This window comes from Canis lupus, chromosome 28 (genome assembly GCF_003254725.2).
Source record: "Canis lupus dingo isolate Sandy chromosome 28, ASM325472v2, whole genome shotgun sequence".
NCBI classification, from domain to species: Eukaryota; Metazoa; Chordata; class Mammalia; order Carnivora; family Canidae; genus Canis; species Canis lupus.
This window is the reverse complement of record NC_064270.1, coordinates 13,351,668-13,369,565: the sequence shown is the minus strand read 5'-3', so window position 1 is coordinate 13,369,565 and position 17,898 is coordinate 13,351,668. Positions and strand designations below refer to the sequence as shown.

At 44.5% G+C, this 17,898-nt stretch overlaps 1 protein-coding gene across 17 annotated transcripts in view; it reads left to right on the top strand.

The window, feature by feature from the left end:
• Positions 1-2,568: 2,568 nt before the first annotated feature.
• The window catches only part of SEC31B (SEC31 homolog B, COPII coat complex component), a 59,682-nt gene continuing 44,352 nt past the window's right edge, over positions 2,569-17,898 (top strand). For 4 of the 17 annotated variants that reach the window (XR_007406945.1, XR_007406944.1, XR_007406943.1 and 1 more), the window contains exons 1-10: positions 2,577-3,047; positions 5,362-5,448; positions 5,789-5,912; positions 12,780-12,975; positions 13,189-13,284; positions 14,227-14,370; positions 14,702-14,844; positions 15,680-15,779; positions 15,872-16,033; positions 16,563-16,697. Coding sequence is in view for 11 of the 17 variants with exons in the window: in XM_049103646.1 (XP_048959603.1) it covers positions 5,370-5,448; positions 5,789-5,912; positions 12,780-12,975; positions 13,189-13,284; positions 14,227-14,370; positions 14,702-14,844; positions 15,680-15,779; positions 15,872-16,033; positions 16,563-16,697 (1,179 nt within the window). In the remaining 6 variants the exon portion in view is untranslated. Of the gene's footprint in view, positions 3,048-5,361; positions 5,449-5,788; positions 5,913-12,779; positions 12,976-13,070; positions 13,113-13,188; positions 13,285-14,226; positions 14,371-14,701; positions 14,845-15,679; positions 15,780-15,871; positions 16,034-16,562; positions 16,698-17,898 lie in introns of those variants that run through there. The other 13 variants (XR_007406947.1, XM_049103647.1, XR_007406946.1 and 10 more) reach the window with 11 other exon arrangements.

The window sequence follows — 17,898 nt, the reverse complement described above, 5'->3', positions numbered from 1 at the left end:
GGAATAGCCACTGCCCTGAGGACCTCATCCTTTTTTCATTTTTTTTTTTGTCTGCTATCTGTTCTTACCCCCTACCCCTTCTGAGATTAGAAAGATGGGAGGTGGGGGGAGTTAAGCACAAGAAAACAGTAAATTTGTTAATTTTGCTGCGACTGTGAAGGTATTTGAAGGTTCCAGTTGTGTGGCAGGCGGTAAGGGTAGCTCCTTTTCCCATTTACAGGGTTGAAGAAGGAAGATACGTTCCTGACTTCCCAAGTTGGGACAAGATGTATTTCTCATTAAAAAACAGGGCAGCCCCGGTGGTGCAAAAACAAAACAAAACAAAAAAACTTTTTATAGTGGTTAGTTTTTTTGTTTTTTAAATTGCACTTTAACATGTTCTAAGTATATTCCAGGGTAAATAGGTGTTTTTGGACTTACTTGGGGCTGTGACTGTCTCTAATGTTATTTTTGTTGTAAGAGTGTATTTCTTGTTCCAAGGCAAATTCTGAATGCTACATTTGTGAATTGGAGGACAGTTCATTGAGTTACTCTGAACCTATGCATGGCTTTTGCTCCTGTTTTTGAGGGTCTGTCTCAATGTATCTGTTAAGTGAACCAATTCATTTTTTTTTTGTCCCTTTGGGGACATTTTCTTAAAATAACAGTCATGCTACCCGAAAACCTGTCCACAAAAAAATCACACATTCAACATGACCTATGAAAGCAAATTCATCCAAGTTAGTTTTTGTCCAGGCCCTGAAAGGGACTTTTATGAGATCAGGGGATGAATACTGATACTAAAATGCCTCTACTTCAGTGTCTCCACTGGCTTTTTATCTTTCTTCACACTCTGTCCTCTGTCGCATTTGATAATATATTTAACAAACCTCTGTGTATAATATGTATCAGAAACTGATAGATCCTGTAGATATAAAATTGGACAAGACAAAATAATTGCCTTCAAGTATTTACCTAGAAGGTAAGACTGGCAGTTACCAAACAGAGTGAAAAGAATTAAGAGATGTGTGAGCTGAAAGAGAAGAGTGTACTTCTAATTTTTTTAATTTTAATTTATTTTTTGGAAGGGGGAGGGGAGGGAAAGGGAGAGAATCTTTTTTTTTTTTTTTTTTTTTTTTAAATTCCTATTTATTCACGATAGTCACACACAGAGAGAGAGAGAGGCAGAGGGAGAAGCAGGCTCCATGCACCGGGAGCCCGACGTGGGATTTGATTTTGGGTCTCCAGGATCGCGCCCTGGGCCAAGGGCAGGCACCAAACCGCGGCGCCACCCAGGGATCCCCAAGGGAGAGAATCTCAAGCAGGTTCCATGCCCAGCGTGGAGCCAGAGATGGGGCTCAATTTCACAGCCCTGAGATCATGACCTGAGCTGAAATCAAGAGTCGGATGCTTAACTGACTGAGCCACCTAGCCACCCCTGTACTTTTTATTTTTTTAATTCTATTCTTGAAACTGACCTTAAGCATTTGGTTCAGATTTCTTTTTTTTTAAATATTTATTTATTTATTATTTATGATAGAGAGAGGCAGAGACACAGGAGGAGGGAGAAGCAGGCTCCATGCCAGGAGCCCGACGCGGGACTCCATCCTGGGACTCCAGGATCGCGCCCTGGGCCAAAGGCAGGCGCTATACCACTGAGCCACCCAGGGATCCCCTGGTTCAGATTTCCTTCAGAGCACTCCCACCAGTGACATTTCTGCCTCATTCCCTAATTCGAGGTATAGTCTAAGGTTCAGGTTTCCGCCCTGTTTTACTTGCTGTCAGGTCTAATCCCCTGTTGTGGTGCTTAGATGTTCAAGAAATGTTTAGTAGGTAATTAGTACACAGAGTGGGCAGGACAGACAATGCCCTGAATTGTGTTGTCCTGACTTCAAAACCCTCTAGTCCACATGAAAAGGGAATTAGACTTGTGTCACAGTGATTAGGGGCTCCATTGTAAAATAACTGAACCAGTTCATCTTTGGAGACGTAACTGGAAAAACACAGTGGAACTTATGCATTAAACCAAAGTTTTGAATCAACAGGTCTAAGGTCTTCAGGTGCTGACATTTTTGCTTGGAAATGTTCCTCAGTCAACATAAAAAAATCCATCCGATTTTTTCACTTCCTCCTTCAACCCTTTACCTCATCAGCCACAAGAACCTGTCCAGTTTTCCTTTACAATCATCACCACTATGTTAATCCAGACATTCATCACCCGGTACCTGGACTATTCTGTTAGTCTCCTAATTTGAGTCCCTGCCTCCAGGTCTGTTTTCTCTTCAAGGGAGTCCATATTATTTGTCTCAGAATATAATCTTCATCTTATTGCACCCAAACTCATAATTCTCACTAACTCCCAACTACCTGCATTGTTGAACTGGTATTCCTAATCTGTACCTGACCTCTTTCATTCGTTGTACGGGAGATGCCAGGGGGCCTATATCCAGTTGGGCCCTTCCTTCCTCCTGAGACACGGCCTATGTTGCTGCTGCAAGGTATGATATCCGTCTCTTGTCCCTGAAACCTTCCAGGAAGGCCCTGGTCTACAGTACGTAGTCCTCTGCACGCCTATACCCTTTAATTAGCTCAGCCAACAGCTTTTGGGCACCAGTTGTTGCCGGGCTGTAGTGCGTTGCCGTTATTTACGGCCGGGATTCCTATTTACCTTGTCAATTAGGATAACACTGAGAGCTTCTGGAACTAGTACCAGGTCTTCTCCACTTCAACAAACAACGAATTAGTATTTTCCCTTTTCTGGGGACTGTCCTGGAGCCTGGCTCAAATTGAATAGGCTAGAAATTAGCGGTCGCAGGATCCGACCCACTGCGGCAGAACTGCGCAATCACAGGACTGGCGACGGATCCCGAAGTAAAAGCGAGAATCCTATTACATCCTTGGCGGGTCCGCCGGCTCCTCGACCCTGCGCTTCGCGCGTGCGGTGCCCTGCCAGGACTACTTTTGGCCTTCGGCGGCTGCCGTCCACAGCACCCTGTTGAGCCCAAAGGCCCTGTAAGGAGATCGGCTCCGGCTGCGCCGCGCCACCCTGACCTGGGCTTTCCGTGCAGGTGGGTCTTCCCCCACCTGTCTGGAGTCGGGGACTGCGGCTCCGCCGTCGGTAGAGCGCCTCGGGGGAGCTCACCCCCCGCGGGCACGCCCGGGCCGCGCCGCGGCCGCCCTCGGGTCGCACCCAGCTCCGCGCTCCCGGCCGCGCGGGGGTGCTGCGGCCGGACGAGGGTCTCCCTTCAGCGCTGCCCTCGAGCCTGCGTCCGCGCTCCCGGCCCCGGCCTGGAGCACAGGGTGGGCAGGACAGACCGTGCCGCCCAAAGGGCCAGGGCCCCGGAGGTCGCTGCCGAACACCATCACTGCAGGAGTCTGTTCGGCCCTCCGTTGAATGTGGATTAAAAGCCCATCTTCCCGGTTTCTAGACCGTCGGGGATTTGACACCTCAAGTGTCTGAACTAGCGTAGTTTGAACTAATATAATGGTTAAACACACTGGGCCGTGGGGGCTGATTGGGGTTCACATCTCGGCCCAGCCTGTTTTCTTCCTCGTAAAATGGGGATAGTAATAGGACTTGCCGCACAGAACCATTGTGAGAAATGAGATTTGGACGTTAAATGAGCAGTGCTAAACGCAGCCCCTACTTTTTTAAGGGCTTTCCCCAGAAACGTGAAAATAGCTTTGACCAGCAGGTGGCAATGGTGACTATATAATATGATATGCAGCGAGTCCGTAGGTAATTGATGTTGCCTCAAGTGTTTAGAGGCCCCCTGAGAATCTTGGCTGAATTGGCAGCCTTAAACTTTCTTCAGGCTGGAGATTACATTAGAGGTTGAGTAATACTACCTGCTATTTTTGTAGATTGAGGCTAACCTGACGGTGGACTCCTTAAGCAGGTCACAACGGTCCCAAGTGTCCTCCCTCAAGTTCAGTGTCACCTTAGAAACAAAGAAAACACTTGTCTGCCACTTTGCTACTCTGTTGGGATGGCACCTTGAATATGCATTAGAATTGGGTTGGAAACCACAGAATTAAAATGGATGTTTACATTTACCCAACAAATATTATCAAGCACTTGCTATATATCAGACATTGTTCTGGCACTGGTTATTTATAATGTGATGAACAATGCAGACACAGTACAGGCTCCCCTGGACTTCACTTATTAGTGGATGAGACCAACAGTGTAAGTGTAAATAAACATAAGTTACCAAGAAGAAAAAATAATGAGTCTAATTTTCATTTGGTGGCTCACCTCTCTGAGGGGGTGAGAAGCTGAGCCCGGAAAGATGTGATAAGGGGCCAGTTATGCAGAGAATGAAAGGAAGAACATTCAAAATATAGGAAACAGAATTTACAAAAGCTCTGTGGTGGTAAAAAGCCAGGAAAAGAAAAAAAAAAGGCGAATGTGGCTGCAGCATAGTAAGAGGGGAATGTGGCAAGAGATGAGGTTGATGGTGTAGGCTAGAGCCTTTGAGCAGGGTCATAAAAGATTTGAGTGCAATTTTAGTCTGAGTGCAATAGAAGTCATTGGAAGGTTTTAAGCATGGAATGCCAAAATCCTGTTTATGATTTTAAAAGTTCACTTCTGCTGCTATGTAGAGTTAATTGGGTGATGGTAGAGCGAAGATGACCAGTTGGAAGATTAATGCAGTATTCCAGGTGAGAGATGATGGTATTTTCAAACAGAGTGGTAGTGGTAGTGGAGATGGGGAAAAGTAAACAGATTGAGATACAATTTTGGACGTGGAATCAGGAAGACTTAATGATGAATTAGAAGGAAAAGGAGGAACCAAGGGTGATTTTCAGGTTTCCTGGTTAAGCAATTAGGTGGATAGTGGTACCATTTACTGAGATGAAGAAAACTAGAGGAAGAACAGATTTGAAGCGAGGACATAGTGGAATAGAGAATTCGGTTTGAGACTAATTTAGGTATCTTTGCTATATCAAGATGGAAATATTTGATTAGCAGTTATATGTAAGAATTTGGAAGTCAGAGGAGAGATATGTATTGGTGGTATGAATTTGGGGGTCATCAGCATATGGATGATATGTAAAGCCAAGGGAATAGATGAGGTCACTGAGAGATTATCTGATTTGATAATTATCATCACCATTAGGCCTTGGCAACCACTGTGTTTGAATATCTTTTTTGGGTTAAAGCATTAGATTTCAGTAATTGGGTAAGTGAACCATCCTTGTCAATCTACAGATGGTCATGTGTATGTCACCCTGTATTGCCCTGAAATGCCCCATTCCATGGTGGGGTGAGAGAAACAAGATCTCGTGTCTACAGCTATGCCCTAGACCTGGCCCTTAAGTTTGGAGGTTTCTATTTTCAGTAGGCCAAGGGCCATGTCAATTTTCTGCCACACACAGGACAGACCATGAAGCTAAAGGAACTAGAACGGCCAGCTGTCCAAGCGTGGAGCCCAGCCAGCCAGTACCCTGTGTATCTGGCCACAGGTATGATGATTCTGTGTACTACAATCTACTGAAAGTACACAAGTCAAAGGGAGACTTACTATCCAGAATTCTTTACTGAGCTTCAGAGAAAGGTTTAGAGTCCTGGAAAGGTGGGGTTTGCTCACAGCACAAGCAAGGGGACATTAGGTGTTTGCTTTGAGCTATGCCTCAAGCCTGGACGCCTCTCTTTTCTTGTTTTCTTTGGAGTTATCATTTGAAAAAGGGTATACCCAGTCCTCTCCTGTTCTTCTACCTCTCCACTCACTAACCATTTATACCCCAAATCTGTGCATGTATTTTTGCTTATATGCTGCTTCTTCCTAACTTTTCTTGTGCCTAGGAACATCTGCCCAGCAGCTAGATGCCTCCTTTAGCACAAGTGGCACATTGGAAATCTTTGAGGTTGATTTCAGGGACCCTTCTTTGGACTTGAAGCACAAGGGAGTCCTTTCTGCCTCAAACAGGTACTATGTCTGAATTGGTGATGGGTATGTGGGGCAGATCCTGATATAGACCCTGTTGAGGAATCCTGGTGGTAATGTGTGCTTCTTGGGGTTCATGAGGAGATTCATGAGGGAACAAGTTAAGCCTGGGGTTATTTTGCAAAAGGATTTTTTAAAACCACCACTTGCACCTCTTTGGTCAGCAGCAGCAGCAGCAGTGTCAAGCAGAATCATGTGATAGAGATGCCTCATACAAACCTGGACCCATAAGTACCTGATCTCTCTCTCAGCCTAGAGATGTTGGCTCCTTCCTCCATTGGCTCTTGTGAAGATAACCTTACACAATATCTCTTTTTCTGCCAAGGGGAGGAGAACAAATGAGCATCTTCTCATTGTGGTTAGGAACTGATTGGGTACTCATGGATTTCATGGCTCTCTCAGGCTTATAGAGCTAAGTACTGGGATTCACAGAGCACATGTATACAGACCAGGGACTATGCTAGGAGCTCTGTATATCATTTATCCCTCAAAATGAGCCTGAGCCATAAATACCATTATTCCCATTTTACATAGGAGGAGACTGAAACCCTGGCAAGCTAGGATTTATATCTAGGCTTAACTCCAAAATCTACCTTATTTCTATTATTTAACTTCTCTTTTATAGGTTTAATTTAATTTTTTTTATTTTTATATTTTTTAAATATTTTATTTATTTATTCATGAGAGAGGGCAGAGCACGAGAGAGAGAGGCAGAGACACAGGCAGAGGGAGAAGCAGGCTCCATGCAGGGAGCCAGACGTGGGACTTGATCCCGGGTCTCCAGGATCACAACCTGGGCTGAAGGTGGTGCTAAACCGCTGACCCATCCCAGCTGCCCTCTTTTATAGGTTTTATAAAGATGTGGCTTAAATTCTGAAGTAATGGCCTCCAAATTTTGATGCCACCAGGGAAAATGTGAATTTTCACTATACTCAAGTCGTATAGGCAATGTAAGTAATATACATGTGTTACTCTACTATTAAAAAATGCAATTTGTATAATTTTATAGGTTAAAAATATAAATCTTTTCCCTACAACTTTGAAAATTATCTTGCCCATCCCACTTTAGAGATTACTGGTCAAAATGCAGCTTTGTATTCTCCTGTGCATTTTTTCATCTGAGAGATTAATTAAGATATTTAGACAGAAGTATCCTCTCTTTTCTTTTCATGGTTTAGCCTAGTTATTGTCCTCCCTTTCTGAAGCCCCTTTATGACTTTCTGACAGTATCCCTTATTTCAGAGTTCTTTACATCTCTGTATTTCCAGCACCTTTCCCTTTGAAGAGCAGCCACTGAAGGGTTTACCAATAATGATGAGATATTCTTAGCATCTAAGCAAGCATTTCAGAAAGGGCCCCTGAAAGGGGTGGAGCTAATTCAACTACATTTATACTTCTGGAGTTAAAGAATAGGACCAGTGGGCAAGGACTCTTGTCCTTGGCCAGCACATTAGCAGCTTCAGCACAGTAGTGGCTCCTTAGGGCAGAGTTCCTAAGAAAGAGGCAATATAATTGCTTAAGAAATCTTGAAATTGGGGCAGCCTGGGTGGCTCAGTGGTTTAGCACTGCCTTTAGTCTAGGGCATGATCCTGGAGACCTGGGATCAAGTCTCACAGACTGGGATCAAGTCCCACGTCGGGCTTCCTGCATGGAGCCTGTTTCTCCCTCTGTATCTCTGCCTCCCTCTCTCTGTGTGTCTCTCATGAGTAAATAAATGAAATCTTTACAAAAAAAAAAAAAAAAAAGAAATCTTGAAATTGAATCCTAAGAACCCTATGGGCAGAGATTTTTGTCTGTTTTGTTCACTGCTGTATCTCTAGCTCCTAAAACAGTGCCTGGTGTTAGATGTTTAATAAATATCTATTAAATGAATGAGTGACATTAGAAATGTCGGAATTACCAAACTGAGCATTCATATCCACCATTTTAGTTAGTTATAGTTATTCTTCAGTTAACCTTAGTTCCTTGAGAGCTTTTCAAGTGTGATGATCGGTTTGTTTTGCAGCCAGCTATGTTGAAGGAACCCTTTTTGAAATGTTGATACTCAATTCATGAATCATAAACTTCACTTCATACCCTGTTCCATCCTGCAAGGATTGGGGGCTATAACCCAAATAAATAGTACAATTAACACTATTGAGAGTATTTCATTTTTACTTTCTTTTCCACTTCTATAATTGTGTCCAAAGACCTAAGGAATTACCTTTGACCTAGACCTTGATCATTAGAGTCTTGTTGAAGAAATCATCTTGGACACCCCAGGGTCTAAGACCCCCACTTTCTTCTCAGCCTGGATTCGGTCACTTACTCAGAAATTCATATCTGAAACTATTGATCAGAGTAGGTAGAGGGCTGCCCAGTCTTTGTTCTATGCCTCCCTCTTTCTTTTCTCTGTCATCTTTTGCATGGTTTAGCAGAATGCACAGTTGTATTGGGTTGCATCCTTGACTAAAGATACATGACTGTGCAAATGGTATTCTGACACTGGTCTTCAGTTTCCTCACTTATGTTTAAAGAAGAGATTGTGTAAGATGCCTGCTGAGAACCTACTGAACTCTGAATTTAGGTCTTAGGTTCAGTCTTTCCTTCCCTTTCTTTTTTATAGCACAATCTCTCTCCCCCCCCCCAAAGATTTATCTATTAGTTGAGAGAGAGAAAGGAGAGAGGAGAAAAGCAGACTCCTCATTGGGCACAGAGCCTGAAGCAGGGCTCAATCTCAGGATCCTGAGATCATGATCTGAGCCAAAATCAAGAGTTGGACGCTTACGCAGCTGAGCCACCCAGGTGCCCCCCCTTCGTTATTACATAAAAATATACTTTTCAGAATCTTTCCCCTTCCTTTTCCTGCCCTTTTCACCAGACCCATGGATTAACCACATTTGAATCCTGAAGACCCCCTTATCCTCAAGCCATGATGCATCAGAGAAATGTCATATATTTAGAAATACTTAACTGAAAGAGAACTGCTCTGAAACACTGATATGGATGTGGATAGGAGACTGTCTCAGACTATATAGGTAGATTGGAAATGCGTGGATAAATGCCACTGGATGCGTCAGAATCAGTACAGATTAGCATGCACACTGAAGCTGGCAATATTTGGTTTGTTAGATGAATCTCATGCAAGAAGAGGTTTTGGGGAGAAGAATACATGATTTGTGTGTTGACTTGTGAATTGAGGACTTAGCTGCTGTGGCTGAGTAAGATCAGAGGCCGATGTGTAATGTGCTATATTCCACCCTCTGTCTACACTGACCTAGATCTCCTTGTGGTCTCTGTAGCCTCTGTATGACCCATCCTCTCATAACATGAAGAAGGTAGGTGATCTATCTTCTAGTACCTTTATAGCAGTTCTAGCTACTTGGGGAGCATTGTGACCCCTCTTTGGCTGCCTCTGTATGGAACAGCAAGCTGAAAAAGATCATGTATTTCTCTTAGTTTTCCCATTTCCCAGTTGCCTTCTTTAGAGATTACATCAAGATCACAGAGTAGAGAAAACATGAGCTTTGTTGTTGGATAGACCTCGGTTCAGAACCCAGCACTGCCATCTAATATCCTCTTGGGCACATTATTTAGCTTCTCTGGCCCTGTTTTTCTCTGCTGTAACTTCAGGATACATAGGCATATAGTTTCTTGGTGCATACTAGGTGAGCATCAGGACAAAACTTCCCTCACAGCCATGCTTCATTCTGTAGCTTGGAGTACTGCCTGCATTGCTCTGACTTTTAAGGAAACTTGGATTCCCTCAGCTATTTTGACTTGTTTTCACTTGAGTTCACTAACATGAGGTTGGGATTTTTAAAAAGAAACCTAACTAAGCAAATAAAAGCAAAATCCCAGATAAAGAAGTACATATAGAAGCAAGGATTTACACAGCACATGTTCCTAAAAATAAAGCAGCTAAAGCTTGTCCTCAGCTGAGCTTAGCAGGGATGACCTTCTGACCTCTCAGGCCTCAGTTTACCCTCTTGAACCTTGTCTTTTTCTTTCCTGCGGAAGCATAGCCATGAGGTGGTTCTTAGGGCTGATTCTATCTTTGCGAATTTCAATGTCTTTTTTGGTCTAGGCTGGTGTCAGTCTGATGTATTTGGTACAGGGGTTCTCAACCCTGGTTGCTTATTAGAATCACCTGGGGGCTCATTAAAAATGTGGATTCTGAGAGCCTGTCTCTGGGAATTCTACTTTGCATGGCCTAGATAGGTATGTAAATAATCTGTATTTTCTTTAGGTGCCACCCATCATTCTTGATGCTCTGTGGTATCTATTGTTTCCATTTCCGTGGAAACCACTTCAGAGAATTCCCCTGTTATTCTCATGTTTTGAAAGTTCCCATTCTGTACAAACTCTTCCTTTTTTTTTTTTTTAAGATTTTATTTATTCATGAGAAACAGAGAGAGGCAGAGACACAGGCAGAGGGAGAAGCAGGCTCCATGCAGGGAGCCCGATGCAGAACTCAATCCTGGGACTCCAGGATCACACCCTGGGCCAAAGGCAGGTGCTAAACCGCTGAGCCACCCTGGGATTCCCCTATACAAAATCTTCCTATACCTTCTCCTTAAATCCCTTCTAATTTCTGAAAATCCTATTTTCAAGCCAGAGGCCATCTTGTTTTTAAGTTTTTTTAAATGATTCAAACATAGAAAAGTAGAATAGTACAATGAATAATCATACACCTTTACTTAGATGTATCAGTTGTTAATATTTTGTTGTGTTTGTCAAAATGCTTGTGCTCTTTCTCTGCATGCACAACACTTGCGTGTACACACACACAGTTCCCTGTCCATTTGCAGAGCAGAGATGATTGACACTCTTTGAACCCATTGAATAATCATGTCCAGGTCCTTGCTTATCTTGTCCCAGCTGGTCCTGTTCTCCCCGGTGTTCTCTATCATGCCTGTTTCCTCTCCAGCTTCACCCTCACTAGTGAAATGGTTAACCATAGGACTATACTTTTTACATGCTTAGAGAAAGAAAGTTATTTTGTCATGCTCTGTGTTCTACATTTGGTCACTCTAACTGGGCTTTGTTTTCCAGCTCTTTGGTGACTCCCCCTTGAGGTTTCAGGTACCTTTATCTTTGGTCTGGATATCATATACTGTGACCATACTGAGGTTACCGCAACATCTTCTACCATCCCCATGTGAGTTTTTCTCTGGCCATACTCCTCTGGTTCCTATGAGACCTATTCAGGGATTCTCTAGCTACTCTGTTGACTTGCCTTCTGCCCACACTAACCTCTCGCCCCAGGGTAACATGGCAGCCTTTTGAGCTAATATGGCACACATTCTTCTGCCCTATTAAGATCAGTGCAACCTTAGAACACATAGCCTTTTGGACAGTAGCTTTAGAACTGCTGTTTGTATCTGCTCTGCTGTTTTATCTCAGTTGCTGACCTGGTCTCAACCAGTGCTCTTCTCTTCATTTCTAACAGGTGGTTGCTGTGCTAATGACTGGCCAAACAGGTTCCTGCACAGTCACTCCACTCCGTTTCTTGGCTGACTATTCCCAGGGTGTGGGAACATTTCATTTCAGCTAGGGATCTTATGACATCATTTGATGTGAAATCTGGCTTCTCTGTAGGGCTGTGGAAATACCCTTGGCTAGCAGCTGTGAAATAGAGGACAGATTACCTGTCCTCTATTTTGGGGACTCACATGGCTTCCCTAGGGGCTTTGCAGAAGACCCATCTTTGTCTGTAGGGGCCCAGTGTCCATCTTTTTCTTCTGTGCAAGACACTGATAGTGTCTTGTTAGAAGCATCTTCAGAAAGCCTTAAATGTTTCTCAAGAGATATGTTTATTTTTTATGCCTGTATGTTTCTAGGGCTGGCCCACTGCAGCCATATAGCAGATCCATAGGCTAGTCACATAGAAGAGACACAGGGTAGAGAGATCCTTGGGTCTTTTCTCACTTACAGCTTGAGAGGGAATAAGGGACAGTGATTGTTGGTGTAAGAAGCCTGCTTCTAGTCAGGTACAAAAGGGTTTAGATCTTCCTCTAAATAGAATACACTATTTTATGATGGTTAAGAGCTCAGGCTCTAAAAACAAGATGGGCCAGGGTGCCTGGGTGGCTCGGTAAGTTGAGTGTCTGACTCTTGACTTCAACTTAGGTTATGATCTTGGGGTTGTGAGATCAAGCCCCATGTCAGGCTGTATGCTGAATGTGAAGTCTACTTAAGATTCTCTCTCTCTCTCTCTACCCCTCCTCACCTCTAAAAAACAGAAAATAAATAATAGAAGATGAGCCAGACTTTAAACCTTTATTCTACCACTTCCTAGCTGTCAAATAGGGATAAAAATTACTAAATGTGTATTCAGAAGTTTCATAAATTCTCTGTGCCTCAGTTCCTCAATTGAAAATGGAGTTAATAATAATACTTCATAGGGTTGTTGAATATTAAATCAGCTAATATATGTGAAGCACTTCAAACAGTGCCTGACACATGGGAAGTCTTCAATTAAGTGTGAGTAGTTGTTTTTTGAGTTGTGAGGATTAAGTGAAGTAATTAGTATTTGAAATGTGTTTCTTGGGCCTAAATAGCCCTGATAGTGTTAACTTAAAAAAAAAAAAAGTATGCCTACACAACTCTGTGTCAGAGGCCTCCTGACTTCTAGTGTAACAACGATGGAATCTTTTTCAGAGAAAGGGCAGGACTAAGCAAGGAAACCTGTGTTATGTGTCTGGTAAGTGAGGGAGACAGGCAGACTCCATCTCATGGTGGGGATGCCTGCATAATGGCAGGGGCTGACAGAGATGCCTCCTCTCTGCCTACCGACATATTTCTGAGTTGGTACTGATGCCAGTTCCTCCCCTTTCTTACCTTTTACCTTACCTTTTACCTCCTCAGGTTTTACAAGCTCATCTGGGGGAGCTTTGGCAGTGGGCTTCTGGAAGGGTCCGGGGTCATTGCAGGCGGCGGGGACAATGGCATGCTTACTCTATACAATGTGACCCACATCCTGTCTTCCGGGAAGGAGCCTGTGATTGCCCAGAGACAGAAGCACACAGGGGCTGTCAGAGCCCTTGACTTTAATCCTTTCCAGGTACTACATTTCAGTTGGTTGGACATGGCCAAGCCATGGAGCAACAGATCTGAGTGGAGGCATTCACTCGTGACCTCCAGTCTATAATTCTGAGCCCTTCCCAGGCTGTTATGGGGGAGGCTTTGGAAGCCCCAGATGTAGGTCTATTTCCCCTTTCCTGCTCCTACCTTTTCATGGGGTGGTGGTATCTCCAAAGGCCTTTTCTTCATACAGGGCAATCTCCTGGCCTCAGGGGCCAGTGATTCTGAAATATTCATCTGGGATTTGAATAACCTAAATGTGCCAATGACCCCAGGATGCAAGTTACAGGTAAGGAGGCTCCCAGGGCTGCTGATTAGCGTGTGCACCTGATTTGCCCAGGAAAGTCTTAAATTCTGGAGGCAGCCAGAGCGCAGGAGATTTTGGACTTTACCACTGGAGGGCAATAAAGCTCTACAGACTAACATGTTACCAGCCAAACAATAGGAGGGCTGGAGGGGAGGGTGTGTATGTGGTGGTCTGTGGTCATTAACTGTCCTAGGCTTTCTAGAAGGAAGATGAAGAAAGGCAGTAAAAGACATTGAGAAAAGGAGTGAGAGTACTATTTATCATAGTAGAGCTTAGGCAGAGTAGAGTAGGGCCCGGGGCTCAGTGAAGTGGGCCCAAGAGGGGACACTCAGGTACATCCTTGTCCTTTTTGCGGGGTGGGTCAGTTTTGCCTCTGTATCTGGTTCTGTCATGCAGTTGGGGATCTTATGTATGTCTGTCTCTGAGTGTACCTACCTGTCAGTCTGTAACTGGCCTCATCTTTTTGCTTCCTGGTTCTTTGTCTTGTGCTTACAGTATCGTGAGGTAAGTTAAATATAAAATTTGATAGCACCTAATGCTCTAGAAATAGCAATGGCTTTTCTTTCTGCTTCATTTTCTCTGGGGTCTTATGTGTCTGTATTTTCCTCCCTTCCTCCTCCTCTATCTCTCTCTTTGTCATAGATAAGAGGGCTGTTTTAAGTCTCGATTGCATCCTCTCTGGGGCACGTTGGGATAGGAGTAAAATCCAAGGGTGCCTGCCATTCTCTTAGCTTCCACACCAGTACCCTAAAGGATCCTCTCTGGAAAATTCAACTCCCAGCTCCCTGACACTGTTTGGGTTTGGGAAGCCCCATGTCTACTCTTGGGCTTTCTGTGGGTGGTTGGGATCAGTGGAACAGCAAATGGCTCTTGGTCCAGGGGATGACAAGTTGTCCTCTACCCCCTCCCCCATTCCTGCCTCAGCAGCCTCCAGAAGACATCAAGACAGTCGCTTGGAACCCACAAGTTCAACACATTCTGTCTTCTGCTCACCCCAGCGGCAAGGCAGTTGTGTGGGATCTCAGGAAGAATGAACCCATCATCAAAGTCAGCGATCATAGCAACAGGGTGAGTTATTGGGCAGAATACAGGCTTGAGCTCTGGCTTCTTCCTCATGCCTAGTCTTTGGAGCTGCTCTTCCCCAGGCCAAGGTTCTGTTTTCAGCCGTTGCACTTGTAGATTCTACCTCTTAGCAGATTTCCAATAGAGAGTGAATGCTTAGGGAAGCTAAACAGGTGATCTGAAGGCTTCTAATGTTCCTTATTTACTCATGGTCATCACTTATCACATGGAAGAGACACAAAACTTGCCCTCAGAGGTCCTATTCCAACTGGGCAGAAAAGGTTCATAATCAGAAGAGTCAGGTTACATCACCCATTGGGGTCTGCTTTGTTCACAGATGCACAGTTCAGGGCTGGCTTGGCACCCAGACATAGCCACCCAGTTGGTGCTCTGTTCAGAAGATGATCGTTTCCCAGTGATTCAACTGTGGGATTTGCGCTTTGCCTCCTTGCCCCTGAAGGTGCTAGAGAGCCACAGCAGGTAATACCTCAAACTGTCTACATCCTTGCTGGATAATGGGGCATAATTGAGCTGGGTAGGAGGCAGTGAATGCCTCACTTTACTTACCAAACATCCTCCCTGTCTTCAGAGCCATTCCCAGTGAACACACAGTCTCCCAGTCCTAACTCTAGCCCCAACAAAGAGGAGTTCCTTGAGATCCCAAGGTTATGGAAAAGAACCTAAGATTACGTTTAATTTCCAGAAATGGGAATGTAGATAGAGGCATGAGAAATACTTGGAGTCCCCAGGCTCTGATCTAAGGATAATGTTCATTTCTTTAGGTTGTGAGATTGCTTCCTCCAGGAGTTCTCCTTAATAAGAGAACCTTGGCACCTGTCTAGCCATCTGAACAGGCTTGCCCCTGAAGCTGTAGCTCTTGGACCCATGGCAGAGAAAGCAACCCCATGCTGTTCATTCTTACTAAAGAGCTATATTGCCTTTCTTCCTTCTTGGGGACTTTGAAGAGTTGAGTCCTCACTTTCCTCCTGGGCTAAAAAGCACCCATGGGGATGGATGCTTGCCTGATTCATGCTAATTCATAGCCTCTACTCTATCGTCAGGGAAAAAGAACAGGCCATTGTGAGGGGACCTATGGGAGGCAGAGTGATACAGTGTGTAGTGCATGGGCTCTGGGATTTGACTTGGATTCTGGCTGCATGATTGCTTTTAATTTTTCAAAATCTCATTTTCCTTGTTTGTAAAATGAAATCAGACTGCCTATTTTATAGGGATGAAATTTATCCAAGATCTCTAAGGTACCCTACTTAGAGTAGGCATTCAACAAATGTTAGTTCCTCTTTCCCTTCCTTTTTAGGGGGATCTTATCTGTGTCGTGGAGCCAGGCTGATGCTGAGCTGCTGCTCAGTAGTGCCAAGGACAACCAGATCTTGTGCTGGAACCTGGGGAGCAGTGAGGTAGGCTGACCCCTCTGTGGGGGAAATAAGCTGTGTGTTCTGGGTTGCCTCACGTAGGTCAGGGCTTCCCTAATGGTCGGGTTCCCTCACAGGTAGTATATAAGCTCCCCACACAGAGCAGCTGGTGCTTTGATGTGCAGTGGTGCCCTCGGGACCCCCCAGTGTTCTCTGCTGCCTCCTTTGACGGCTGGATCAGTTTGTACTCTGTGATGGATAGGAGCTGGGAAGTCCAGCAGATGAGACATGATGACAAGGTTTGAATGGCTTGGTGGAGAATGCTATCTCTATGTTGGGGTGGGGGGTAGAGAAAGAGGAGACTGGGGATGGCCTGGAAAGAAGTGGGAACTTTTGGAAACTGGGAAGCCAGGGCCCTGGGTTGGGAGAGCTGCAACCTTTGCTCTAGTGCCCATCTTCCTGGGAGGATGTCAGTTCCTGCCATAGTACAAAAGAGGCCTCATGTTGACTAACTCTTGCTCCTGGATGTTCTCTGTGGTATTTCAGGGATACTGGACCTCCATGCTGGGACCATTACTTTGGAAGTATGAACTGTCTTATCTCCTTTTCTCCTATAGATCCATTTTGTGTCTACCCTCCACTGTAAACCTTGGATACAGTAGGCCTTCCAAGAGCCTTGGGCATCCTACCCTCACTACCAGTTCCCTAGAAAACAGGAATCAAGGCTTTGTAGGCTAGATTGGGTATCTCAAGGATTTCTTCCAGAATAAATGTTTATAGATGCAGCACCACTTTGAGTTGGTGATACAGGTGTCTTTTTGCCCTCAGATTTATTCTTCCTTCAGCAAAGGCCAGCCTCTCCCACCATTGCAGGTACCAGAGCAAGTGTCCCAAGCATCACTGATACCTCTTCTAAAAAAACCCCCCAAATGGATGAGAAGGCCAGCAGGTGTTTCATTTGCTGTAAGTGTAGTGTGTGGGTGTGTGTGTGTGTGTGTGGTTATGCATAAGTTTGTGAAGCCTCTCGTATGCCTAATGTATAGCTATGTTCTATAGGAGATTTATTCCTACTGCCTGTGTCTCAGATCAGGTCCCATTTTAGTGCTCAAAGTTTCTATAGCTTTTCTCTCTACCGCTTCACCTTGCTTACTGTGCCAGGCCTGTCTGAAAGGTATTGGCTGCGGGATGCCTGGATGGCTCAGGGGTTGAGCATCTGCCTTTGGCTCAGGGTGTGATCCGGGGGTCCTGGGGTCGAGTCCCGCATCGGGCTCCCTGCATGGAGTCTGCTTCTCCCTCTGCCTGTGTCTCTGCCTCTCTCATGAATAAATAAAATCTTAAAAATAAAAAATAAAAGGTATTGGTTGCTTTAGACTGCTCAGTTATAGAGAACTTCCTGTGATTCTGCCTAATTTTTCTCTAACCCTTACATGTCTGGACTGGTAGTGAGTCCAGACATGTAAGGGTTAGAATACAAAGCAGAAAAGAAAAAAATGTAGGTTCCATCTTGTCACTCCTTTGCTCAAAACCTTTGGCCTCCATCCCCCTATGGACTCCAGACCACATGTACACAGGGCTTCACTTCCTTTTCCAGTTTTTTTTTTTTTAAAGATTTATTTATTTATTTATTTATTTAGGCAGAGACACAGGCAGAGGAAGAAGCAGGCTCCATGCAGAAAGCTCGACATGGGACTTGATCCCACGTCCGACATGGGACTCGATCCCACGTCTCCAGGGTCACACCCCGGGCTGCAGGTGGCACTAAACCGCTGTGCCACCAGGGCTGCCCACCTTTCCAGTTTTTATTCCCACCTGATTCTTATGGTTCCCTAGGTTTCAGATACATATGACTCCTTTCTATTCTACAAATAACTACTCAGCTTTGCTGCTTCAGCCCATACCCTGCCCTTCACCTCTCTCCTGAGCCATTGAATCCTACTACAGACTTCTACTGTCTTAAATACCACCCCTCCACAATGCCTGTCTTTAAACCCAAATCAAATTTCACTTCAAAGATTTCTAGTCCTAGAATTATACATTCTAACTGTACTAAGGTTATTTATATATATGTGTGGAGACCCTATTAAGTAATAGATTCCTTGAAGATAGGGACCTCATTTTGTTCCTTTTCTAAAGCAGCTGCTTCTTAAGCTTTAATGCACATACA